Genomic DNA, 25,039 nt, shown 5'->3' with positions numbered 1-25,039 from the left:
GGAAGGAAGGAAGGAAGGAAGGAAGGAAGGAAGGAAGGAAAGAAGGAGCTGTGTTGCCCAACTGGAACTGGCTAGTTGGGTCCCCAGTGGGGCAGTTACTAATATTCAAATTATTGATGGTTGTTTGTCCTTCATTCTCAAGGAGGGCCATTGTTTGCCACCCCCACCCCCCTCTTCCCCTCCACTGTAAAAGCTCTTTCTTGCCTGTTTTATGTAAAATAATTTACCCCATTCTATCTCTCCCTTCTTCTGTCAATGCATCTCTCTTTCTCACCCTTTAATTTTACATTTTTAGATATCCCATAATAGACGACTCACACCTTTGCCCTCTATCTATGTATATATACTGCATCTAACAACCCAAGTAATATTGCAATCTATCTTTACCTTCCGGGCCACACTCAGGGGACACCTCCCCCAAGAAGCTGTTCCCATTCTCCCAAACAGAATGTGATCTTCACTTCCTACTTTGCCTAGACCTCTCCTTTGCCATGCTGTGTCACATTCACTTATAATCATCTTTTATATCCCCCTTCCTTCAACAGACCTAGTCCCAGTCAGACTGTGTTGGACGGTGCTTCAGAGCCACAGAGGCTTGTTGCCAAGCATATAAACATAGTAAAGGTAGAAATTTAGTACAAAGGCTTAAGGTAAAGAAGCAAAGCCTCCACCTGGGTGTTGAGGGGTTTTTTGTATTGTCTTCCTCCCAACCTACTCCTTTTCATTTGCATAGCAGGCCATTTGGAAGGTATTGAAAAAACTGGAGGCCTGGGACCCAATTTTCCCATGGAGGTTTGCTGAAAGAGCAGCATCTAAAAATGGTTTGGAATGGATATATATTCGTAATTAGGAAATGATAAAAGTTACAAGGCCTTTCTTACCCTAAATCAGTAGCTATTTGGGAAAATAGACTGAGAATTAGTCCCACACACCATGAGGTTCAATACTAAATTTAATGCTTACAGGCTACACTTAGCTGGTTGGCTGACCCTTCTTTGTTTCAAAAGACCTTTGCCACTGAAGGTAAAGACTCTCCCTTCTGGATGTGAAAAGCCTCCCACAAGCAACTCCAGGAATGAACAGATTTCTCTCCTAATGAATAAAGTAATCTGCAGAAGGTTTCATTTAGTCTGATTTCAGATTGAGGTATGTGAAGGCCTTGCCTCTAAGAGGCAAAGCTAAAGCCTCTGAGATTTAAGCTAAAAGAGAGATGACTAATACCACTCTGAGGGAACTCCTCAGGTGAGAAATTCCACTAAAGCAAAAAAGGTGGAGGCAGAGATGATACACTTCAATTTCTGTACATCTCTTAGGTGCCATATACTTAGCAGAACCATGTGAGACCAGAGAGGAGCAATATCAAGCAGAAACTACACACTTCACAGAGACTACAGAGAGGACCAATGAGAAGCAAGCCCAACTGAACCAAGTATGATGACCCCAGGAGGCAGCAGGGATACAGCAGGGACCCCCAATCACATAAATTCCCTACATACCCCCATGTACTACAATCGTAAGTTCCTGAAGGAGAGAATACTGTGTCACGTATATCTCAAACTCATAACATGAGGAATGGGGCTTGTAATAGGCATTTAATAAGTGTTTGTTTAATTGATTCAATTTGCAGAGTAAATGGGACCTCAGCAATCTGTAAAAGTTAATACTTCGTTAAAGTGCTCAGCTAGGTAGCTGGACAGAGAGCTGGGGCCTAGAGTCAAGAAGACCTGAGCTCAAATATGACCTCAGATACTGGGAGTGTGACCCCAGGCAAGTTACTTAACCCTGTTTGCCTCAGTTTCCTCATCTAGATAAGGAAATGGAAAACCACTCCAGTATCTTTGCCAAGAAATGGGGTCATGAAAAGTTGGACACAACTGAAACAACTGTCCACAAAACAAAATTGCTCAAAATTCCCAAGAAGTAGTTTGTGTGCTGGTAAAATGCAGCAGAATTTTATTTGTTGTATATAATTATAAAGATATACATATTTTCATTACTTCGCATGTATTAGTTTCACTTACTATGAAATGCAAACTCTTATAGTAAACAATTCAAAAGATAACATGACAGTTTCTGTAAACACTTTTGTTGGAAAGTTCTTCCAATGTAAGACTAACAGGGTTGACTATGCCATAGGTCCTTGATGATGACATCATGACTTGTTTTTAATGGAGCTGGAGAGACAATTAAGTTGTTTCCACCATACTTCCCCACAATAAGCCCCTCCTAAGTGCTGTTTGCATTAAGACATTACTATTACTTTCTCATAACTCTCAAAGTGAAACAAAGCATGCTTAATTGCCCTCCCTGGGAACTCCTGAAAACCCTGAAATACAAACTATTAAAACACATCCCAGAAATGGATAACTGAATATAGTTACTGCATTAGGAAATGTCGTATTCTACAGGCTCTAGGTGGTGTCCTTCCATCTAATTCATCAAATGTTTTCTTTTCTTCAGTTTTGTTGGGGTGAAATGAAGTGTAATAAACAATAAGAAAAAGAATTCCAAGCGCAAGAGCCACCGCTACGATGATGGTGACAGCTCTGAAGAAGTCTTGACGTTCAGTAGGTGGTGTGCAGAACCAAAACACAACCAAGATCCCCAGTGTGACCAGAACCCTCATAAAATAATAAGCAGACATAGAGAATTTTGTATTTTCCCCCTTGACATTAAAAAAAGTAAAAATCAGAATGAATCCAACAACGACTCTGTATAAAATTTCCATACATTTGGAGGCACAAAATGTAGTTTGCTGTTTACAAGCCCATGTTATGCCTGACAACCAAAGGATAAAGAGCAGAATTAAGCCCAAATTAACATTTAGTCGGATTAGAAGAGAGACACTGAGGATCCAAGATACAAATGTTAACTGCTTATAGAGGAGGTACATTAATTTGGGACATACTCCACTGAGAAGTTTTTTATCAGGTAAAGATTTTCTTAGGGCGATGTGATAATCGACAGTTGACCAGGAAATAGCACAGCAAGAGACCACAATGGCAGCAACTAAAAAACAAAAACAAAACAAAACAAGTTCTCACCATGGAAATGTTATAATGTTCATTCATTCAGCAAATATCATATTGAGTGCCTACCATGTGCTAGACACTATGCTAGGCACTGCAAAGGATACAAGAATAAATACAGCAGACAATTCCTGGTCTCAAGGATTGAGGCAGGTAGGTAGACCACTGGGCCTAGAGTCAGAAAGACCTGAGTCCAAAAGCAGCCTCAGTCACTTACTACCTGTGTGATCCTGGGCAAGTCACTTGACTTCTCTTTGCCTCAATTTCCTCTACTGTGAAATGGGAAGAATAATGTCATCTACTTCCCACAGCTGTTGTTGAGGATCAAATGATATAATATTTGTAAAGTGCTCAGCACAGTGCCAGACATAATTATAATAAATTAATTTATAATTTAATAATTATATTTATAATATTTATTTCTATAGTGTTTATATGTATGTTTTATTTATATATTAAATATAAATTATATTTATAATAATATATAAAAATAATTTTATAAAATGCATGTTCCTTCCCTTGTAAGCTACATGGAGATACCTGAATTGTATGGCTTTTTCTTGAAGCTTTTAGTATTACTAAGTTGTTCCTATTTCATTACCCCCCAAAAAAATAATTAGACAGCATAATACTTGTAATTACTTATCCAGATTCCAGTAATTTCCAATGGATATGATTTTCCTGAATACACAGTCACCTAAATGAAGGACTCTTTGGGGTGTCAGGAGGTCATACCTACAATCCCCCTTCTCAGTCATGTTTTTAACCCCATAAAACAAACTACATAGGATTACTAAGAAAACTAATTATATTAAAATACAGTTATCAAAATATTTTTAAGGGGCGACTAGGTGGCACAGTGAGTAAAGCGCCAGCCCCAGAGTCAGGAGGACCCGAGTTCGGTTCCAGCTTCAGACACTTAACACACACACACACACACACACACACACAAAGTAGCCATGTAACCTTGAACCTTGGGCAAGTTACTTAACCCCAATTACCCTCCAAAAGGCAAAAAAAAAATATATTAAAAAAAAATATATATATATATATATTTTTTTTTAAACAAGTTGATGGACCCCAGGTTAAGAACCCCTGAATCAGACATACTATCTTTTTTTTGCTTTTTGGAGAGGAGAAGGCAGGACAATTAGGGTTAAGTGACTTACCCAAGGTCACACAAGTGTCTGAGGCCACATTTGAACTCAGGTCCTCCTGACTCCAGGGTTGGTGCTCTATTCACTGTGCCACCTAGCAGCCCCTAGACATACTCTCTTTAACCTCAGTATCATCTTTGATTGTTTCCTTCCCCACATGTCAAATCAGTTGCTGGAGCTTTGAGTTTTTCCTCAACACTCTCTCACATGCATCCATCCCCTCATTTAGGCCCTCAATTTTTCACTGAGGCTATTAAAAAGTATCCTTTGAGAAGTGGCCAGGTGGCTCAGCAAGTAAGAGCACCAGCTCCAGGGTTGGGATAATATGGAGATCGAATCCTGGGCTCAGACATTCAGCACCACACCCAGAAATAACTGGCCATGTAACCTTGAGCAAGTTACTTAACCCTGATTGCTTAAAAAAAAAAATTTTTTTTTTTAAAGTATCCTTTGACATTTGATGGATCCATAATTTCATCAGTGGGGAGATTCCCAACCCTCTACCACTCCAGGTTGAAACCACTCCATTCTTTCTCATTGTGTGCAATTCTTATTCATGTCTCTCCATTCAACTATACCAACGTACTGCTTTGGTTCTTTTAATAATATGGATGTACCAAAGCACTAATTACGCTAGTCATCTGCTATGACTAAATCTCACTATGTAAACAGCCCACCTCCTTTGATGATTATGCATATCCTTTGTTTTTCCTTATTTGTGAAATGAGATGGTTGGGTTGGCCAACCTCTACAGGGCTCTATATCTAGGATTAATAATTTTTTCATGTCACTCATATTCAAGTCATGATAACAAGATACTGCAGCCTACTCAATACCACTGTGCAGCTTTCCACTGTCCCTTCAGTTACATGTAATTTTGATTCCTTTAAGATCAGGGTTGTTCCATGACTCAGAGCCGTGTGGCACCTCTGGGAGAATACTAGTATAAGCTTTTGCAAGAACAAGGAATTTGGAAACACTGGAAGCGCTATATATTTCATAAATGTAATGTTGCTTTCCATTCATTTGTGTGTCCTCATGAGGGCAATATTACTTCCTCTGCTGCTTTCTTCTTCTACTGCAGGTGGTTAGACTTATCTCTTGTGGCTTTCACTAAGAGGTTTTGTAATATTCCAGTAAAATGTTATCTCTCCATCACAACTGGAAACTCTAGCAGATTAAACAAAATTCTTCTTTTATTTGGGGAGAATTTCCCATGACAATAGCAAACACTTTTGTTGAGCATATGACCCTCCTTCATTTTACACCCTTCCATACTCAGTGGATTCCTGAACAGAGTTAATTCCATACTCCAAATAATAATAATAACAACAACAACAATTCACATTTATCCACCAGGCACTTTTAGATTTAAAAAATGCTTTCCTCTCACCAATCCTTGTGAGATGGAAAGTACGAGCATTAGGATCCCTATTTTATATACAAGGCAAAATCTCATGGGATAAAGAAGGATGAGAAGGTGTGATATGAAGATAAATTGAACCAGATCGTCCTCAAAGCAGCTATAGATGAAACTGACAAAAAAAAAAAGGAGGGAGGGGCAAACACAAAGAAAAAGAGGAACAGATCCATCAGCATTTTTATGACAGAATTTACTCTGAGATCCTTAAAGAAGAGGTTGGTTTTGCCTTTTTTTTGTATCCCCAGTACTTAGCCCAGTGCCAAAAGTTGTAAGTGCTAAATAAATGCTTGCTAACAACTTAAGTAGGAAGAAGGCAGCAGACCAGATTAAATTGGCATAACACTTTCCTAAGCAACTCTCTAAAATAAAAACTCATGTTTTTTCAACACCAAGATTCTTCTGATAATTCCATGTGACTAAAATTAATGGAATTCTTCATTATCCACAGCATCAAAATTACAAGTGACACAAAGGGAAAGGAAAAATATGTAGTAGATAGAAGACCATAGATGTTGCCTTAAACACAAGTGACATTGAAAATGACACTCAGAAAACACGTGATGGAAAAATATGTGGACTCAGTATGTGAACATAGGAAAAAAAAGAATGACATGCACACATTGGAACATTATTGCCCTGGTACCTATAGAAGGCCTCCAGACATAGGAAAAATCAGACTATCATAGGTAAGGTCCTCTGTGAATGATATGTAGAACATGGACAAAAATTTTATAGGGTGAGATGGCATGGCTGGCTTATGATCTACCCCAATGGATGGAAGGCCCATGTCAATGACTCATTGAAGTATTTCAAAATTAAAGATGAGGAAACAGAGAAAGCTTAACTCAGTTTCCTAATGTTATATACCAAAGCAAGTGTCTGGGACTCAAGTGGCACTCAAACACAAACTTCCTGACTCATCATCTAGTGTTTTTTTCACTACACTTCACTGCCTAAAGGAATGTAACAACCTCTTAACTGGTATTCCTCTGTCTACACTTTAACCCCTTTAATATAACCCTCAACCACTGTACAGTATACAATATTGCTCTTATCATGTCATTCCCCTGCTCAAAAATCCTGACTAGCTACTCTTAGCATTTAAAGCCCTTCATCAACAAAGCCCAACCTATCTTTCCAGTTTCATTTCACACTACCCCCTTCCAAAGACTCAATGTTCTGGCCAAAGTAGACTGTCCTGTCCCACATTCTAGGGTTGCCTTCTCCCCACTTTGCTTCTGCCTTGGTTATATCATTCTTCATGTGTCAGGGACATATGACTGTTGGCTGTCAAGGTCCTGGGACCCCTCATGCAGGCACACTGGAGAGAATCAAGAAGTGTTCAGAAGTTGTCAAGGATATTGCTGACACTGACCTGATAGTATGTGGTCATCACCACTCCATCCTTTGACACACACAGGTTCCTCAAGAGGCTTAAAGGTTATTCCAGAGGCTGCTAGGTGGCACAGTGAGTAAAGTGCCGACCCTGGAGTCAGGAGGACCCGAGTTCGGTTCCGGCCTCAGACACTTAACACCCACACAAGAAAAACTAGCTGTGTAACCTTGGGCAAGTTACTTAACCCCAATTGCCCTCCAAAAGGCAAAAAAAAAAAGGTTATTCTAACGGATAAGGCCTTCACAGAGTAACACAATCAGGGGTACCCAGGGAAAGCTGTCTAGCTAACTAGAAGAAATGCACAGCTCTGCCAAAAAAAAAAAAGGGATATTGCCTGGTTCTTTTTCTTCCCCTCTACAACCAGAGCTGAAGAGTGGGTTTAGGAATCATAGTCCAAAAATCACAGCTCCCCCTCCCCATTTCTTTTTCTTTTTTTTTTAATGCTGTCAGTAAAATGTGGGAGAGAGGTTAATGCTTCTTGAAGGTTATTTCCAAAAGCTAATGGCTTCCTAATCCTTACAGTTCAACTGTGTCCTGCCTCCTGTCAACAGGCAATCACAACTTCATGAAGAGAAGTTCAGAGCATCCCTAAACACTCCCTCATAGAGACCTAGAATGCCCCCTCCCTATTTTTGCATACTGCAGTCCCTCCCTTCCTTCAAGGCCCAGCTTCAGTGAAATTTTTTCCATGAAGCCTTCCCTTATACTCTACTCCATAAGCTAAAACTGATCTTTTCCACTTCAAATTTCTTATGGCACTTTGCCAGGCTCTCTGTTTCGTACTTAACACGTTCTCTTCTAAAGTAAAGTTATTTGGGCACATTATATTGCAAATTTCTTGAGAATACAGTGTATATTATAACCTAACTATGTATCCCTAACACCTAGCACACTGGCTTATACATCTGTACTAAGTGTTTGTGAATTAAAGTGAATTGAACTGATATGAAATGAATTAAGATGTTTTTAATTGGAAGAACAGTAGATATTAGAGGCTCTGAGTTATTTTTTCAGCTCTATCATAATTTGTTATTTCACAAAATCTTACTCTAATGCTTCATCACTGAGTGGAGGAGACCCTAGGTTCTTAAAGATTATGTTAATGGAGCATCAGCTTTGACAGGTTTGACCATACTGGATTGGTTTCAAGTACAGTCTCAACAACAAACAGAATCTGTTTTTTGAGGTTCAGTACAGAAGGGATAATCACTATATTTCATTTACAATTTCTGCATTTCTCTAATATAGCCTTCAAACCTGCATGACCTAGAATATTGTTTTGATCTAAAAAACCTTCAGTATCTTCCCTTTTTCTACTTCTTTGCCAACCAGAAACATGGTACCCAAGAGCAATATTGGTTTACTTTATAAAGTCATTCATGAAATCTTAGAAAATTCCCTGGTAGATTAATGTTCAAAGGATATAAGCAGTCTTCAAAAGATTTGCAAAGTATAAACCATCATATAAAAAATGCTATAAATCACTAATAGTAAGAAACATGTGAATTAAAACACCCAGCAACTTTTACCTCACTCCATGCAAATTGTCAAAGAAGAAAGAAGAAAAGCATCCACGCTATCGGAAGATGCATACCTAGCTAGTAGAGCTATGGAGCAGTCTGACTGTTCCGAATTTCAATTTGTAATTTTACAAAAAAATGTGCCTAAAGGATCTATACCCTTTAACCATCAATCTCACTACTGAAAACACTCCAAAAAAGACAAAGACAGAAAAAAAGGTCCAATATATACCCAAATATTCATAGCAATGCTCGTAGTGATAGCAAATAACTGGAAACAAAGTGGGTACCCATCAATTAGGGAACAACTAGTGTTTAAATGTATTTTAGTACATATGAATGTAATAGAATACTATTGGGCAATCAGAAATTACAACTGAGTAATTCCAAGAAATATTGAAAGGTTTATATGAAATGATTCTATGAAATAAGAAGCACCAAGAAAATAATACATACAATAACTTTATCAATATAAATAAAAAGATCATCAGAATATAGTGGAACTCTGAGTACTGGGGGGTGAGGGATGGGAGCGAACAACTTGGAAAAAAATAATGAAACAAATTTCCTCCCTTGTAGCAGAGAGGGTAGGGACAACTAAGACAGAATATTGTTTATACTATCAGACATGGTATCTATATAAAATATTTTTTATTGTTTTTCATTATCACAAGGTTGGGTTCAATTTTAAGGTAGAATGGGAAATGACTTCAATATAAACAGCTGAAAGGTGCAGTTAAAAGGAGAGATAAAATGAAGACTTACAGAGGACAGTAAAAGATTGTGCACAGTTAGTTATCACTTCTTAAAAAAGAAAAACAGTGAAGAGTAAATCCTGCTTGAAAAAAAATTAAACTAGAGGTGGCTAGGTAGCACAGTGAATAGAGCACCAACCCTGAAGTCAGGAGGACCTGAGTTCAAATCCATCCTCAGACACTTAACACTTACTAGCTGTGTGACCTTGGGCAAGTCACTTAAACCCAATTGCCCTGCCTTCCCCCTCCAAAAAGCAAAAAAGCAAAAAAAAAATTTAACTATACAAATCCATTTTGCAGACACTTAAGGATGAAATTAGAAAGACAAAAAATGGAAAAGATGTGCAAATGAACTCTTTTTCAACAAACTCTTTTGAGTAGAGCATACTTAGACTCTAACATCACAGTGCCAAAATGTGCTTAGGAAAGAGACAGAAAAGGCATTAAAGGGAGCAAATATGGAAAAAAGAAGCCAGATTAGACTAAATATACATAAAGAAGATCCATGTGGGGGCGGTCAGGTAGCACAGCGAGTAAGAGCACCGGTTCCAGTGTCAGAACGACCTGGAGATCAAATCCCAGGCTCAGACACTTAGCACCCACCCAGAAACACCTGGCTGTGTAACCTTGAGCAAGTTACTTAACCCCAATTGCTTAGGGGCAGCCAGGTGGCTCAGCGAGTAAGAACACCAGCTCCAGTGTCGGGATGACCTGGAGATTGAATCTGGGCTCTGATACTTAGCACCCACCCAGAAACACCTGGCCATGTAACCTTGAGCAAGTTGCTTAACCCTGATTGCTAAAAAAAAAAAAAAGAAGAAGAAGACCCATGTGGGATGTATCTAACAGAGTAGAATATGCCAAGAGTGGGAAAATTCTCAGCTCTTATGACCTTCAAAAAAAAAAAAAAAAAACACCAAAACATCAATTACCATAGGGGGCGCTGTCAAGGGTTAGCTCTGAGGGATCTGCCATGGGCAAGAATCCAGGCCAAGGACGCCCTTGAGCCTGTTTCCACCCACCCATCTCAGGACATTGACTCACCACCCTCCATTCATCCTCCCTCAGTACAAGGGAGGCTCAGAACATTCTGACCATCCCTGAAACCCTGGGTGCTTGAGAGATATAGATAAAGTGCTTGAGATAAGAAAGCAGGGAAGTGTCCCAAGGGAGTGGCCTCCTAAAGGCTGCAAGCTAGGCGCCTCACATAAAAAACTACGTGAAGTTTCCCATGAGAAAGTATGATATAAGTGCTTTAGCTACAGTATATAATAAACTTGGACCCTCAGATGCTTATTTGAGATGATCAGCATGCATACAATAAACATGAGTCCTTTCAATCTTCACCTAATTCATGAACTCATTATTCAGGCTTCCACGTTTCAGTTGGTGCTGTGAGTGCAGACTACAAATAACTACTGAGCTATAAGTCTACTTTCCCATACATACGAAATCTTTATGAGAATACACACACATGGGGGACATCCTTTACAAGAAAATTAGAAGGGTACAGGCAACTTTATAAGCAATATTGAGCAATAAATCATATCTTTACCATTATACAAGTGACTAAAAGATGTAGAAAATAAAGATCTCACTGTACGTGTTATTTATTTGTTCAATCTAAAAAGACCTTTTGATTCAGTAGACCAGAACACCACCTTAAAGGTTCTCTTCTAATAAGGTATCTCCTGTGCATAATTAAAATGAGATAACATTCCTTGAAAGAATAACAACAAAGGGAACATGTTTGACAATAAATCTGATCATTAATAATTTGTCAAGTGTTTGCCACCACCATGGAGAAAATTCAGCACAGAATACAAGTTGAAGAGGCATTTCTCATACATGGTAAGGTCCAGCAGATACTTCTGAGTGTATATAGCTGATTGTATCAAACATGAGAAATCACAAAGGATCCTGGAATAGATGTATTAACCACTCAAAAAGCTTGATCTAACTTCCCACATAGGAAAAAAGGAGATTAAGAATGCCTATTGCCAAGTCCAGGAGAATGACTTTTACTATATGGTCAATCTATATAGTATATCCATCAGTAAAGATAACTTACCCTGTCACTAGAAGTGAACAGGATGGGCCAAGAATTAAGTAGGAGGTGGAGAGCAGGTTGGAATGCCTTTGGTAAATTACAAAACTTCTTTAATGATCCCAAACTTCTTCCTGAAACTAAAATTCATGTTTTCAGTGCCCATATTCTATCAGTGTTGTTTTATGGTTTTGAGTCATGGAACACTACAAGCTATAAAGAATCAAAAGCCAATGTCACTCAGAGATCAACAGAGAGGTTCATGAGGGGTGTGAGCTGAATACACAAAACAAAAAAGAAATTATGAAGAACCAGAGGAAAGGATGTGATGAAGAACGTATGATCCCCACCCCCCACCAAAAGAGTGATATATAGCAACAGCAGGGAATTACAAAGGTACCGTCCATACACTCCATCAGTATTCACAGAAAGCACAGTGGGAGCACCCCTTGTCCAGACTTACAGGAGGACATAGACAAGCATTGCATATAATGAGCAGGCTTGAGAAGCTGTGATTGGCATCACTGAAGAAAATATCCGTATTGCTGAGGTCACAGATCCATCTAAGCTCTGAGTTAATTATTTACCTCAGGGTAATTCTATAAAGCTTAAGAGAAATGTCTGTAAAAGAATGAATGCCTCAACAGAAGATGAATAAGACTTACTGGGTTCAATTGTGCTATTTTTTTTAAGTTTGGGAGTGAATATATGAATCAAAAATATTATAATTCCTACTATATTTTAGGTTGTGACCACATTTACTCCACATTTACTGAACATTTCTGCCCTTCATATTATGGGAAAATCCATTCATTAATTCCTTTGTCTCAGACATAATCCCCCAGTCAAAATGACTTCCTGTTCTAGGCTAGAAGCCTCAATATCTTCTTTCAAGGCTCAATTCATGCTACCTCCTACATGAAGCCTTTCCTGATCTCCCCAAGTGTTAACTCTCTCTCTTCAACTATCCTTGCACTATAAAGGCCCAAATGAGATAATATTTGTAAAGCACTTTGGAAACCTTAAAGTGCTATATAAATGCTAGTTACGGCCATTATTATTAATATCTGCATGTACATTACATCCTCCCAGGAGAAAGTAAACTTGATGAGGGATTTGTTGAGGAAATGTTTCATTTCTGTTTTTTGATCCCCAAGAACAAGCAAAATGCCCCAGAACTATTGAGCACTTAATAAATGGTTGCTGAATTAATGAGGACACAATTCAGAAGAAAACCGCAAATACCACTGGATTCCTAGCAATTAAATAAAGGTTGATCCAGATACTATGGAACATTCGGAAATAGCCATAGGCTTTCATCAATTCCAAGAGTTCTTGACCTTTTTAGTGTTACGGCTGGCAGTACTCTGGAGACTATGATTTTATATGTGTAATATAATTATTTTAAATGTGTGGTTCTTCGCAGGAAACTAATCATACTGAAATGCAGTTATAAAAATATTTTTAAAGCAAGCACGCAGACTCCAAGTTAAAAACCCCTCATATAGACTGTGAGACCTATGTTTTCAATCCCTGATTTGCAAAACTGGCAACTGGATGCAAAATAGTCCAGTCTTAGATCATCAATACAAAGTACCATGGGGAACAAATAGTTGTAGATACCAGGAGGGTCCACTTTATTATCCTACAAATAATCCCAATTGGGATTTAAAGAACCCAAGTACTAAAACAGGTTTGGAAAACAGGACTTTTGCCCCCATAGACAACAGTCCATATCAAAGATATTGGTAGACTGAATTCAATTTAACAAATATTAGTTAATAAGAATAGCTAGCATTTATATAGTGCTATAAGGTCTGCCAAGAGCTTTCTGTATATTATCTTATCTTCTGTGAGACTAGTTACTATTGACTTGCTATTGCCTGGAATCATACAACCTATGTCTGAGGCAGGATTCAAACCAGGCCTTCCTCATTCCCAGTCCAGCACTTTGTCCTCTGTCCCATTCAGCTGCCTTCACTTATGCTCTTTCATATTCAGTGCCCCTACCACCATTATACTAATTACATTTCTTTAAATCACACATTTTGGAAATTTGTATAAATATGACAAAGAAAATACTGTATGAAGTCAAGGAGTTTTGTAATGGGCACACATCCTCTACAGTGTCCCGAAAGGCTTACCCTCACTGAAGCCACTGTGGCCAGATTCCATCAGGACATAGAGCTGAACCAGGAGCTGTGGGGAGGCCTCTAGGTATATTTCAAATAGCCTGAGCATACTCAAGTCAGCCACTTCATTGATCATATTTTGATGTGGATCAGCTGGTTCTTCTCTACTGGGAGTGGAGAAGTGTGTGGGATCTTGTGTCAAGGTAGATGCACCAGAGAGGTCCTTTGAGCTGCTGCATTGGAAAGCCAAACAGTATCCCTTTCTCAAAGCAAACCAATACCTGTAAATACACAAATATAATTATTTTATCATTTTCAGTGATTACTATATGAAGTATCTGGACTATGGACTAAGAGAAGCCCTAGAGGTAAAAAGTCAAAATATGAGATTAATCTAACAACTCCAAGAAGAACCATGTATGTTGAAAATATGGTTTCTCCACAAGTACAAGAGTGGGTAGAAGAAATGAAGCAAGAGATAAAAAATGGAATTATAGAGATGGGAGAGAAAAAAATGAAAGGAAAAGAAACAGCTTAAAAGAGAAAAATCTACCTCAGTAGTGGATTCCCTGAAAAATAAAATAGCGCACTGTTTGGCTAAATTTCTTTAAAAGTACATCTACAATCAATTCCTCCTCTTCTTTTCCTCTGTCTTCTTAACAGAGTCTGGCTTCCAACCTCACCATTAAACCAAAAGTGCTCTCTCCAAAGTTACCAAAACTAATGGTCTCTTCTCAATCCTTATGCTTCTTGATTTCTCTTTGATACTGTTGCTCACCCTCTTCACATTCTTCTCTCCAGGCTTTTGGGACATCACTCTCTCCTGGTTCTCCTCCCATCTATCAGATCACTCCTTCTCAGTCTCCTTTGCTGGATCATCATGTCCCTCCCACTAATCAGAGGTGTCCCACAAGGCTCCGTCCTGTTCTCTCTTCTTTTCTTCCTCTACGTTCTTATACTTCTTGTTGATCTCATCAGTTCTCATTAGTTCAATTATCACTTAATGGTTCTCAAATCTACTTATCCAATCCTAATCTCTCTGCTGACTCCAGTCTATGAGACATCTCAAACCAGATGACATCTTCAATTCAACGTGTCAAAAACTTAACCCACTATCTTTTCTCAAAAACCCTCCCCTCTTCCAAACTCCCCTATTACTGTCCTGGGTAGCACCATCCTCCTAGTCAATCAGACTCACAACTTAAATGTCATCCTCAGCTCCTCCCTCTTCCTCTCCCCCTTGTCTTCCCCTCCCCCCCCATGTTGCTTTACATCCAATCTGTTGCCAAATCCTGTGGTTTCTACCTTTACAACATCTCCTCTATATATTCCCTTCTCTCCTCTGACACTGCTACCCTCCTGGTGCTGCCCTCCATCACCTCACACCTTCCACTCAGCTATCAAATTCTTAAAGCACAAATCTGACCACATCACCCCCTACTCAATAAATTCCAGTGTCTTTAAGCCCTTCATAATCTGCCTCTACCTACTTTTCAAGTCTTCTTATGCCTTATACCCTAACATAATTTTTCAATCCAGCAACACTGGCCTCCTTGCTGTTTCGTGAACAAGACATTCCATCTTATGACTATAAACATTTTCATTGTCTCTCCCCCATGCCTAGAAGGCTCTCTCCCCAGCTAAAACTTCGTGTTCTGGAGGAAGCCTTTCCAATCCCTCTTAACTCTAGTTCCTCCCTCTGTTAATTACATTTCCTATTTACCCTGTATACAGCTTGTCTCTAAATAGGTTTGAATGTTGTCTCTCTCTTCAGAGTCGAGCAGTGACTGTCTTTTACTTCTCTTTGCATCACTAGTGCTTAGCACAGTGCCTGACACACAGCTGGTATTTAATGAATATTTAGTGACTGGCTGACTGGTTGAATCCATTCAACAATTGTGGAAAGCATTGAAACGAGACCCAAAGTCACTAAATTGTGTGTGCTTTTTAACACATAAATACCACTACTAGGCCTATCCCCCAAAAAGATCAAGGAAAGAAGGAAAAGATCTATAATACATGTACAAAAGTATTTGTAGCAGCACTTTTTGTTATTACAAAGAACTGGAAATTGATGCCAATTGGGGAATGGTTGAACAAATTATGGTATTTAATGGAATATTACTGTGCCATAAAAAATAATGAAAGGGACAGATTCCAGGAAATGTAGGCAGGCTTGTATAAACTGATACAGGGTGAAATGAACAGAACCAGGAGGAGTATTTATATAATAGTTATACAACAGATTACAAAATTATAAAGGAAAACAACATTGAAAGATTTAAGAACTCTGATCAAAGCAATGATCAATTACAACTCCAGAAGACTGATGATGGCAGCATGTCCCCTACCTCTGGTAAACTAGTGATGGTCAGTAGGTACAGAATGAGATATATTCTCACACATTACCTACAAAACATACATTTGTTTTGCTAGACTGACTTGTTTGACTTATTTTTCCACATTCAATTGTTACAAAGAAAGGCTTTTATTTGTGTGGGGGAGTGGGAGGGAAAGTTGTGGAATAAGGTAATCATGATGCTTTCTATAAAAACAAGAAAAAACAGGATTGAAAAAACATTTAAAATATGTAGAAAAGAAAGTAGTTCATAAGGAGACAAACAAGTAGGGTAATAATATTGGTACAGCCACATTAAAAAACAAGCTATAGTAAGTTCACAGTTTCTTATATGGCCTTCTTTGTGTTTCAATTTGTTGTTGATTTCCTAGTTCACAGTAATTTTTTGTTTTTTAGTAAGAGGCAGTAAGATTTCATGGAGAACAGGCTATGCCAAGCTGTCAGGACTAGAAGTAAACTAGCAAATCAGTGTAATGTTCTAGCAGTAGCTTAGGCATTAACAAAATGTTTGATAAAGCATTTCAGTAGCTGGAGAGAGGTGGGGTTGACCAGAGTAGGATGAGATGGATTCAGGACTGGTTGAATAGCTAGTGACACAGAGTAGTACAGAGAGCTTATTAATGACTCAATGTCAATTTGTTTGGTTCAGTGGAGTGAGGACTTCAGCAGTCTGTGCTTGGCTCTGGACTGTCTGACATTCGTCACTGAGAGAAAGGAAGAGGCAGCATATTTGTCTTATGTGCAGATGATGTATGGTAGGGGTATATCCGACTCAGACTGTTACTCTGTTGGGACAGTCTGAACATTAGTCCAGGTTTAAAATTTGAAAGGAATGAGGCACTTGTAATCCAGTCACTGGCTAATAAAAGCAAGCTTACTTGTTTGTGACTTTCAAAGCCTACTGATTTAACAAGGCCAGTCTTAACACTTAGTTTGAATAGATGAGCCTTCCACTCATCTCCCTATGGTTAGCAGAGCAGGGTATTGTGACTCTTACAGTCTTGGACTATCTGCAGCATATAAAAGCCCCCAACTACATGTTGAGGGAGAACCAGCTTGAGTCTTGGCCCCCTGGGCTGATGAAGTTCCAGAGACAGCACAGTTGCCTTTCAGAGAAATATTAGCCTAGCATGCTCGGCTGAAGGGATTACCACAACATGAGACTGGGAAGGGCAATCAATCAACCAATCAATCAACATTTATTAAGCACCTACTATGTGCCACATACTGTGCTAAATGCTAGGGACACCAGGGGGAAAGGGCAAAAGAAAGACCCTGCCCTCAAGAAGTCAACAGTCTACACACAAACAAATATAAACAAAGTAAGCTAAATACAGGATAAATCGAAAATAATAAACAGAAGGAAAACACTAAAATTAATAAGGGTACCAACACACTAGATTAAAGGGTAAGGACCTAAAAAGATTGACATGCTAGAGTCTAATAAGATAAAATTCACTAGGGAACAATGTAAAGTCATATACTGGGTACAAGAAATCAGTCTAACAAGTACAAGATGAGAGAAACAAGGGCTGGTAGCAGTTTGCGTGAAAAAGACCTAGGAACTTTAGTAAACTGCTCTATACGAACTAAGAGTATGACAGGGCAATCAAAAAATGCTAATATAATCTTGTACTCCAATAAGAAATGCACAGAATCCAAGAATAAAAGGATTACAATCCCTCAATACTCTGCCCTAGTCAGACCACATTTAGGTATTAATTTCACTTCTGGATGTCATAGTTCAAGGCTATTGATAACCAGTTGATTATACAGCGGAGAGTAATCATGGCAGTGATGGACCTTGAATTCAATGTAGAAGGAATTGGGAATACTGGAGAAGAAAAGGTTCAGGAGGGCATGATAGCTATGGCAAAAGATTAGACTTATTTTGTTTGACCCTGGAAGACAGGAAGGAAGGAAACAAGCATTTATCATGCACCTACTATGTGCCAAGAACTGTGCTAAGAGCTTTATAAATAATGGATTCAAATGGGAGAGAAATTTGGTTATATCAGGAAAAACTTCTGAACAATTAGGGCTGCTAATAGAACCATGAGATTGTGACAAGCAACAGAGAAACATCAGGATCATATCCCTTCAGTTCTGAACAGCAGAGAAACAAGATTGGATTCGTGGGAAAGTAGCCTCCACAAGAGGGAGGAAATAGGCAGTTAAGTTCTGGGTACTGTGCTAAACTCTTTACAAATACTATATCATTTGATACTCACAATGACCTGTTAAGGAAACTAAAGCAGAAAGAGGCTGAATGACCTGCCCAGGGTCACACAGCTAAAAGTATGGGGTCATATTTGAACTCAGGTCTTTCTGACTCTAAGCCCAGGGGTCTATCCATTGTATCACCTAGCTGTCTTTCATACTACAAGTATAGGGTATTCTAGTACTGTCAGCAACACTAGAAATTTATATTTTTTTATATAATCTATATAAAATTACATATAAGTAAACATAAATGTAATCTTATATGAAGTTAAATATAAATGCATAGTATAAATTAATATTTAATAATAAATATAAATAAAATTAATCTGATATAAATATTGTAAATAAAATTATATAAAATTTCTATATCTTTTATACTTATATATCTTATACCTTTGGAACTAATGGCTGCTCATTCATGATTTATATGTCATTGCCTTTCTTTTTACTTTTCCTTTGAAATACCGTGAATTTCATGCTTTTAAGTGGGGAGTCAATCTCAGTATAGTAATGGGTATGCATATATGTTTACAAGTTTCTTGGGTAACACTTAAAAGCCAAGAGAGTGAGAAAATCTCCCAAAATATATCTGGGATATATAATATAATTAATATAATATAATCAATATTATAATATAATATAGCATAGCATGGGGAGAATCTCTGAGACAGGAGTTACATGAATATTTCTTTTATCCAGCTGTATTTGAACTCCAATTTCTGGTTTTTTTCTTTTTGACCTCTTCTTTGTGACCTACAGTTTAACTGAATAAACTGTAATATACTTGGGCTATATTTGGAGAGCACCTGGAATCATCAGAACACAACGTGGCATGGAGAATGGAATATTACACTTCTTTTCTCTAGTCTGTATTGGCTCCAATTAATTTGTAATTTCAACTAAAAATGGTGTTTTTAAGCAAAGCACTATATAACTCAGGCTGAGATGCCTTAGAAGAAATCATCTATTCCATCAGATATATGGAATAGGCTCCAATTATCTTAGTATTTTTTTCCCCGGAAGCAGGACATAGAATCATGAAGGTGGAAAAGATATTTTGGACTGGGATACCATTTTTAAATGATCTTTTTTAGCTCATCGCTCTCTCCACTGCACTCTTCTATTGTGGCATAAATATGTAAAGGAAAACAACAATGAAAGGTTTCAGATTTCTGATCAATATAGTGATAACAATCAGTGAAGCATGATTCCGGCCACTCTGATGAGAGGTGCTGGGATACAGGTGGAAAATCTTCCTAAAATGCAGGTCTCTTCATATACCCCATGCCACCCCACACTCAACAGACTTCAGTGGTAATCACAAGCTCTTTGTAGCCTGTCCCTCCTATCATTCAGTCTTCTTATACCTTCCACATACTATACAATTCAGTGACACTGGTCCCCTTGCTGTTTCTCAAATACAACACTCCATCTCCCAACTCCATGGACTTTCACTGACTGTCTTCATCTCTACCTCCTGGCCTCCCTGGGTTTCTTCAAATCTCAGCTAAAATCCTACCTTCTGCAAGAAGTCTCCCTCTATCCTCCTTAATCTCAGTGCCTTCTATAGATGTTTTTGATCCAAGAAAAAAATTTTTTGGTAATCCCCTTAGAAGATTGATGCTTTTTGATAACAGTAAAAATTCTGTGGTTTCTTTTCCCTTGCTTATTAGATTTAACTTGAAAAATCCACAAAGGTGCAGAAAGGATCGGTATCTGTCATAGTGCACTGAAAATTCTAACTTCACAGGGAGTCTGAAATTGAAATTGGTGCTTTTTAGGGAAAAAAAGAAAAATCCCCTGATTATTCCCCTAAAATTTCTGCCCTGGGGCCATGCTCCCCAACTGGGGCGTGCCTTGGCTTACCATGCCCACTGTCAACCACGATTCACTTTGGTCCCTGGCACCTGGAACCACGATCAAATCAACCCTGCCACCGATACTGAAAGAAGTGTGCCAATCTACTCCCCTGTGGCCCAATCACCATCTTTCCTAACCAAAGTGCTCCTCCTTGGCCATCACTTTACTTATGTGTGTTGTCTCCCTCCTTAAAATGTAACCTTCAGGAGGGCAGAACCATCTCTGCTTTTATTTCTTTTCTTTTTTTTTTTAAAGCAATTGGGGTTAAGTAACTTGCTCAAGGTTACACGGCCAGGTGTTTCTGGGTGGGTGCTAAGTGTCTGAGCCCGGGATTCGATCTCCAGGTCTTCTCGACTCTGGGGCCAGTGCTCTTACTCGCTGTGCTACCTGGCCGCCCCTCTGCTTTTATTTCTATCCACAATGCTCAGCACAGCGCTTGGCAAGTAGCATGCACTTAACTCTTTTTCTCTGAGTGATTCAATATAGAACAAAATACTCTAAAATAGGAACATATTTTCAAAGCCACATGTCTATTTACTGTGTGAATGACTCACTCTTCCACTGCAGATGATCCTATTTTCTATTAAATGTTTGCTGCCTCCTTCCTGACACTTTGGTGTTATCTCTGATCCTCCTTTTTCCCTCACCTCTCACATTAAAGCTGTCACCAGTTTATGCTGGTGGCCTTTGTGACATCTCTCACATCTGTCCCCTCTTCTATCTCCATCACCCTACAGCAGATCATCATTATAGTCTATACGGACTATTGCAACGGGTCATCCATCCTTTCCTCACTCCAGTCATTCCTCCATACCTCTGCCAGAACAAACTTTGTTATGTGTCGATTCACCCAAATCATGCCCTTACTCCAAACTCTTCAGTGGCTCCTTTCTTGCTTACTGAGTAGATTTCAAACTTCTGTGCCTGGCACTCAAGGACCATTGCAGTCTGGTACTTCCTTCCGGCTCCAGGTTGTTTTGTTACTCTCTCCTAAATTCTATGCTGCAGTCAAACCAGCTCAATACATACCCTCAATATGTCCTGCACTGTCCCATCTCTGTACCTTGGTTCACATGTCTGACTACACTTGAGATGATCTCCCTTTACATCTTACCAAGAACCCTCTAAAGATCAATTTAAATATCATCTGCAACATGAAACCTCCCCTAATCTCCAATGCTTCCCCAATAATTACTAGAATAAAAACACAAAGAACCAAAGCCTACTCACAAGAACCTCTCCTTATTAGAGACAGCTAGGTGGCTAAGTAAATAGGGCACTGGACCTAGGGTCAGCAAGGTCTGAGTTCAAATTTTGTCTCAGACACTGTTGTGTGACCCTGGGAAAGTTACTGACCTCTGCCTCTGTTTCTTCATCTGTAAAATGGGGATAACAGTAGCACTTATGTCTCAGGATTATTGAATTAATCCTTAATTGAGGATCAATTAAGATAATATTTGTAAAACACTTTGCAACCCTCAGAGCAGCTATTATTATTTCACTGAGGGAGACAGTATGTACATATACAAACATATAAAGGGTAAACATATGCAGCCAGTTGACAAGCATTTATTAAGTGCTTACCATATGGAGGGGGCAGTTGGGTGATGTAATGGATAAAGAGTCAGATCTGGGGTCAGGAAGACTCACCTTCCTGGGTTCAAATCTGGCCTCAGATACTTACTAGCTGTGTGACCCTGGGCAAGTCACTTAACCCTGTTTGCCTCTGTTTCTTCATCTGTAAAATGAGCTGGAGAATGAAATGGCAAACCACTGCAGTATCTTTGCCAAGAAAACCCCAAATAGGGTCATGGAGAGTCAGACACTATTTAAAATGACTGAACAATAACAATATGCCAGGCACTGTGCCAAGCACTGAGGCTATATTTTTTAAAAAAAAGGTAAAATAGCCCTTCCCTCAAGGAACTCACATTCTAATGGAGGAAACAATGCAAACTATGTACATGCAGGATACATTGGAAGTAATCTCAGAGGTAAAGCACTAGCAGTAAAGCAGACTAGGAAAACCTCAAGCAGGTGAGACTTCAGCTGAGTCTTCAATGAAATCAGGGAACCCAAAAAGCAATCAATCAATAAATTTCAAAAAGTTAAACGCAAGGTTGTTAGGAAGGGAGGGCACTGGGGACTAGGGAGATTGGTAAAAACTTCATGTAGAAGAAGATGGTGTTTGAGTTATATCTTGAAAAAAAAAAGGAATTCTATGAGGTAAAGGTGAGAAGGGAGTGTATTTCAACCAAGGACGTTGACCAGCGCAAAGGTTCAGGTATGGGAAGGTGAAATTCCACATCTGAAAAAGAGAGAAGACAGTCTGGCTGGACAGTAGAGTGTAGGAAGGGGAAATGGGAATGACAAGGCTGGAAGGCTCCGTTGGGGCCAGGTTGTGAAAGGCTTTAAAAGCCAAATTGAGGAATTAATATTTTCTCCTTCAGAAAATAGGGAGTCACTGGAATTAAGCAGCGGAGTGAGCTGATCAGATCTGCTCTTAAAGAAAATTACTTTGGCAGCTGTGGTCACTCCTTTGTTCCTCCTCAGGCTTCACTAGTGATTCTCAGAACACCCTCCTTTACAAAAGCAGTCTTTCACCCTGGAAGTTCACGCCATCCCTACAGCCCCTCCCTGTGCTTGGTCAGTTTCTCCCAGAACCTCCACTTTAAGCAAAGTGCCCAGACCAGTCATGTTCATTCCTTCTCCTCTCTGGGTTCTGCTCCAGACTCAGCGTTTCTCTTTCCATTCTCCCCCTCATTCGCCTTTTCCCAACCTTCTTTCATCTTCTTTTTACATGGTTTGCTTTTCCCCATTAGAAAGTGTAAGCTTGGGGTGGTTAGGTGGCACAGCGAAAAGAGCACAGGTCCTGGAGTCAGGAAGACCTGAGTTCAAATTAGACCTCAGACTCTTAACACTTACTAGCTATGTGACCTTGGGCAAGCCGCCCCAATTGCCTGCCTTGCCCCCTCCAAAAAGACCAAAAAAAAAGACCAGCACTTAGTACAAAGCACAAGGCCTGACACATAGGAGACACTTAGAAATTGCTCACTGACTTAACATGACCATTTGGGGAGGATGGATTAGAGTAGAAAGAGACTTGAGGAGAGACCATATGAGAGGCAGTTGCAAAATGCTCAAATGAGTTGTGAAGAGGGCCTGAACTAAAAAGATAATTAAGAGGGAAGAAACAGAGGAAATGTTATAGAAGCTTAGCAACTGATATGTGGGGCAAAGAGAGTGAGGGAGTCAAGGATAACAGTAAGGGTGCAAATCTGAGAAACTAAAACAACAGGGGTACCTTTGACAGAAATAGAGATGTTTGCAGGAACGGCAGGTTTGGGGGGAAATATGACAAGTTCTATTTTGGACATATTGAGTTTGAAATGTCTGCAGAACAAGCAGACCTAAATGTCCAATAGGCAGCTGAAGGTACAGGAGTGAAGTTCAGGGGAGAGTCTGAAACCAAATATCTAGATGTAAGTCATCAACACAGCAATGATTATTAAAGCCAAGGGAGCTGATCAAGTCACCAAGAGATAGAATATAGAGAGAGAAGAAGGCCTAGGACAGAACCTTGAGAATGACATGGGTGATGAGTCAGCAAAGGACACTGACAAGGAATGAGACAGGTTAGAGAACCAGGAGAGCAGTGACAGAAAAACCCAGAAAGGAAACAAAATCCAAGAGGAGAGGATGGTCAAACATCAACTACTGTAGTCTACTCATCTTCTTAGATACTAAATTTATTTTAACTGAATAAAATTCTTAGTAAACAATGTCAGAGTCATGACTGGACCATACCTTAAAAGTCATTAGTTAAACTTCCTTGTTTAACAGATGAGAAAACTGTCCTCAAAATGGTAGCTTATTTACTAGATTAATACAAAAACAGACAAATATTTATAACTTGGATGAAAGATGTTATAATTTCATTCCAGTAAGAAGCTCTAGAACAGGAACGACACTTTCACTTATCACACTAAGAAATTATCTATATTTAAATATAAACTGGAATGTGTTATAAATATACCTTAAAAAATTCTGTAGATACCCCACTGTGTTAAGTCAGAATTAGTTGCACAGAATGAATCTTTGCACATCATGCAAATAGTGGATACCTTTGAACGTTTGTCTACATCAGTTAACTATAAGCTAAAAACTTCAATAGGTATGAGTAAAAGGGGAAAAAAGTTTTGTTAATGATTATAAGTTTAAACTTACCTTGTAAAAATTCCTCCCTGAGAGCAATGAATTAGAAGGCTGCAACTCAGTCCTTTCTGACCTGTTTTCTGAAAATCTTCCTTGTACCACATAAAACTAAAACACTGGACCACCGCTGCTGCAATGAGCACAAAGCTCATTGTTAAAATACCCAAAATATTCTGTCCTTTATAGAAAAAAATTACAGACACCCTGATATCCACTATTAAATCAGTCACATAGATTAGACTGCCAAGAACTAACATCACAAAATTCCACTTCATAAATTGCATTATGAACACTGTCGTTCTTGGCTGCCTGCTTCCTTTTATTTCATATATTTAAAAAAAATATGTGGGCAGTTAATATTAATGCATTCTTCACTTCAGTACTGAGTTTTAACTTTTATTGACCCAAGTCATAAGAAAATTAATGAGACTATAATCTTTTCTAAAGAACTAATGTTAGGACACTAAATATGGAGATGGAGCATCCAATTGTCTGTTTCGAAATAAAGATGATATCTGTCCTTTGTCCCAAATGACTGAACCTAAAGGAAAAAAAACAAAGGAAAGTTCATGAGAATCTGGAACATAACACCAAAATGCTAAAAACTTAGAAAGCAAACATCCATGGAAATGTTGCTCCAGAGATGGAAAGGGCCTCAGAAGTCATCTAGTCCAGAGGCATCAATGCTCACTTCACTCCCCAGTATGGCCTGAACCTAATTAAAATGTAATTGAGGAAATATTTTAAAAAATAAACAAAATAAAATAGAACATATAGAATGTTGATATGTGGTTTTCTAAGTTAATATGTAGCCACAAGGATCCTTATATAAGGTTTGTTGTATTGTTTCAGTCATGTCTATCTGTGATCCCATTTGGGGTTTTCTTGACAAAGATAGTGGAGTGGTTTGCTATTTCATTTTT

The 25,039-nt window shown here is 38.8% G+C and overlaps 1 protein-coding gene across 1 annotated transcript; it reads right to left on the bottom strand.

Annotated features, from left to right (window-relative positions):
* Nucleotides 1-1,922: 1,922 nt before the first annotated feature.
* XKR9 (XK related 9) lies at nucleotides 1,923-24,735 on the bottom strand. The gene is made up of 3 exons (XM_069099523.1): nucleotides 24,129-24,735; nucleotides 13,472-13,740; nucleotides 1,923-3,009 (listed from the first exon to the last, which is right to left on the bottom strand). The coding sequence occupies exons 1-3, from the start codon at nucleotides 24,398-24,400 to the stop codon at nucleotides 2,378-2,380; spliced, it is 1,173 nt and encodes a 390-aa protein (XP_068955624.1). The 5' UTR covers nucleotides 24,401-24,735; the 3' UTR covers nucleotides 1,923-2,377.
* Nucleotides 24,736-25,039: the final 304 nt, after the last annotated feature.

This window comes from Petaurus breviceps, unplaced genomic scaffold (assembly GCF_028583685.1).
Source record: "Petaurus breviceps papuanus isolate PSGF00001 unplaced genomic scaffold, PetGlider_PUasm1.0 38, whole genome shotgun sequence".
NCBI classification, from domain to species: domain Eukaryota; kingdom Metazoa; phylum Chordata; class Mammalia; order Diprotodontia; family Petauridae; genus Petaurus; species Petaurus breviceps.
Note: the sequence above shows the minus strand (reverse complement) of the source record. Positions and strands in the feature narration are given on the sequence as shown.

Excerpts from the sequence above, each read along its gene's own strand:
- XKR9 (XM_069099523.1), bottom strand. The coding sequence starts at position 24,400 with ATGCAATTTATGAAGTGGAATTTTGTGATGTTAGTTCTTGGCAGTCTA. Across the intron at positions 13,741-24,128 it reads CAGGGAGGAATTTTTACAAG|GTATTGGTTTGCTTTGAGAA; the intron begins GTAAGTTTAAAC and ends GTGTATTTACAG. Across the intron at positions 3,010-13,471 it reads CCACAGTGGCTTCAGTGAGG|TTGCTGCCATTGTGGTCTCT; the intron begins GTAAGCCTTTCG and ends TTTGTTTTTTAG.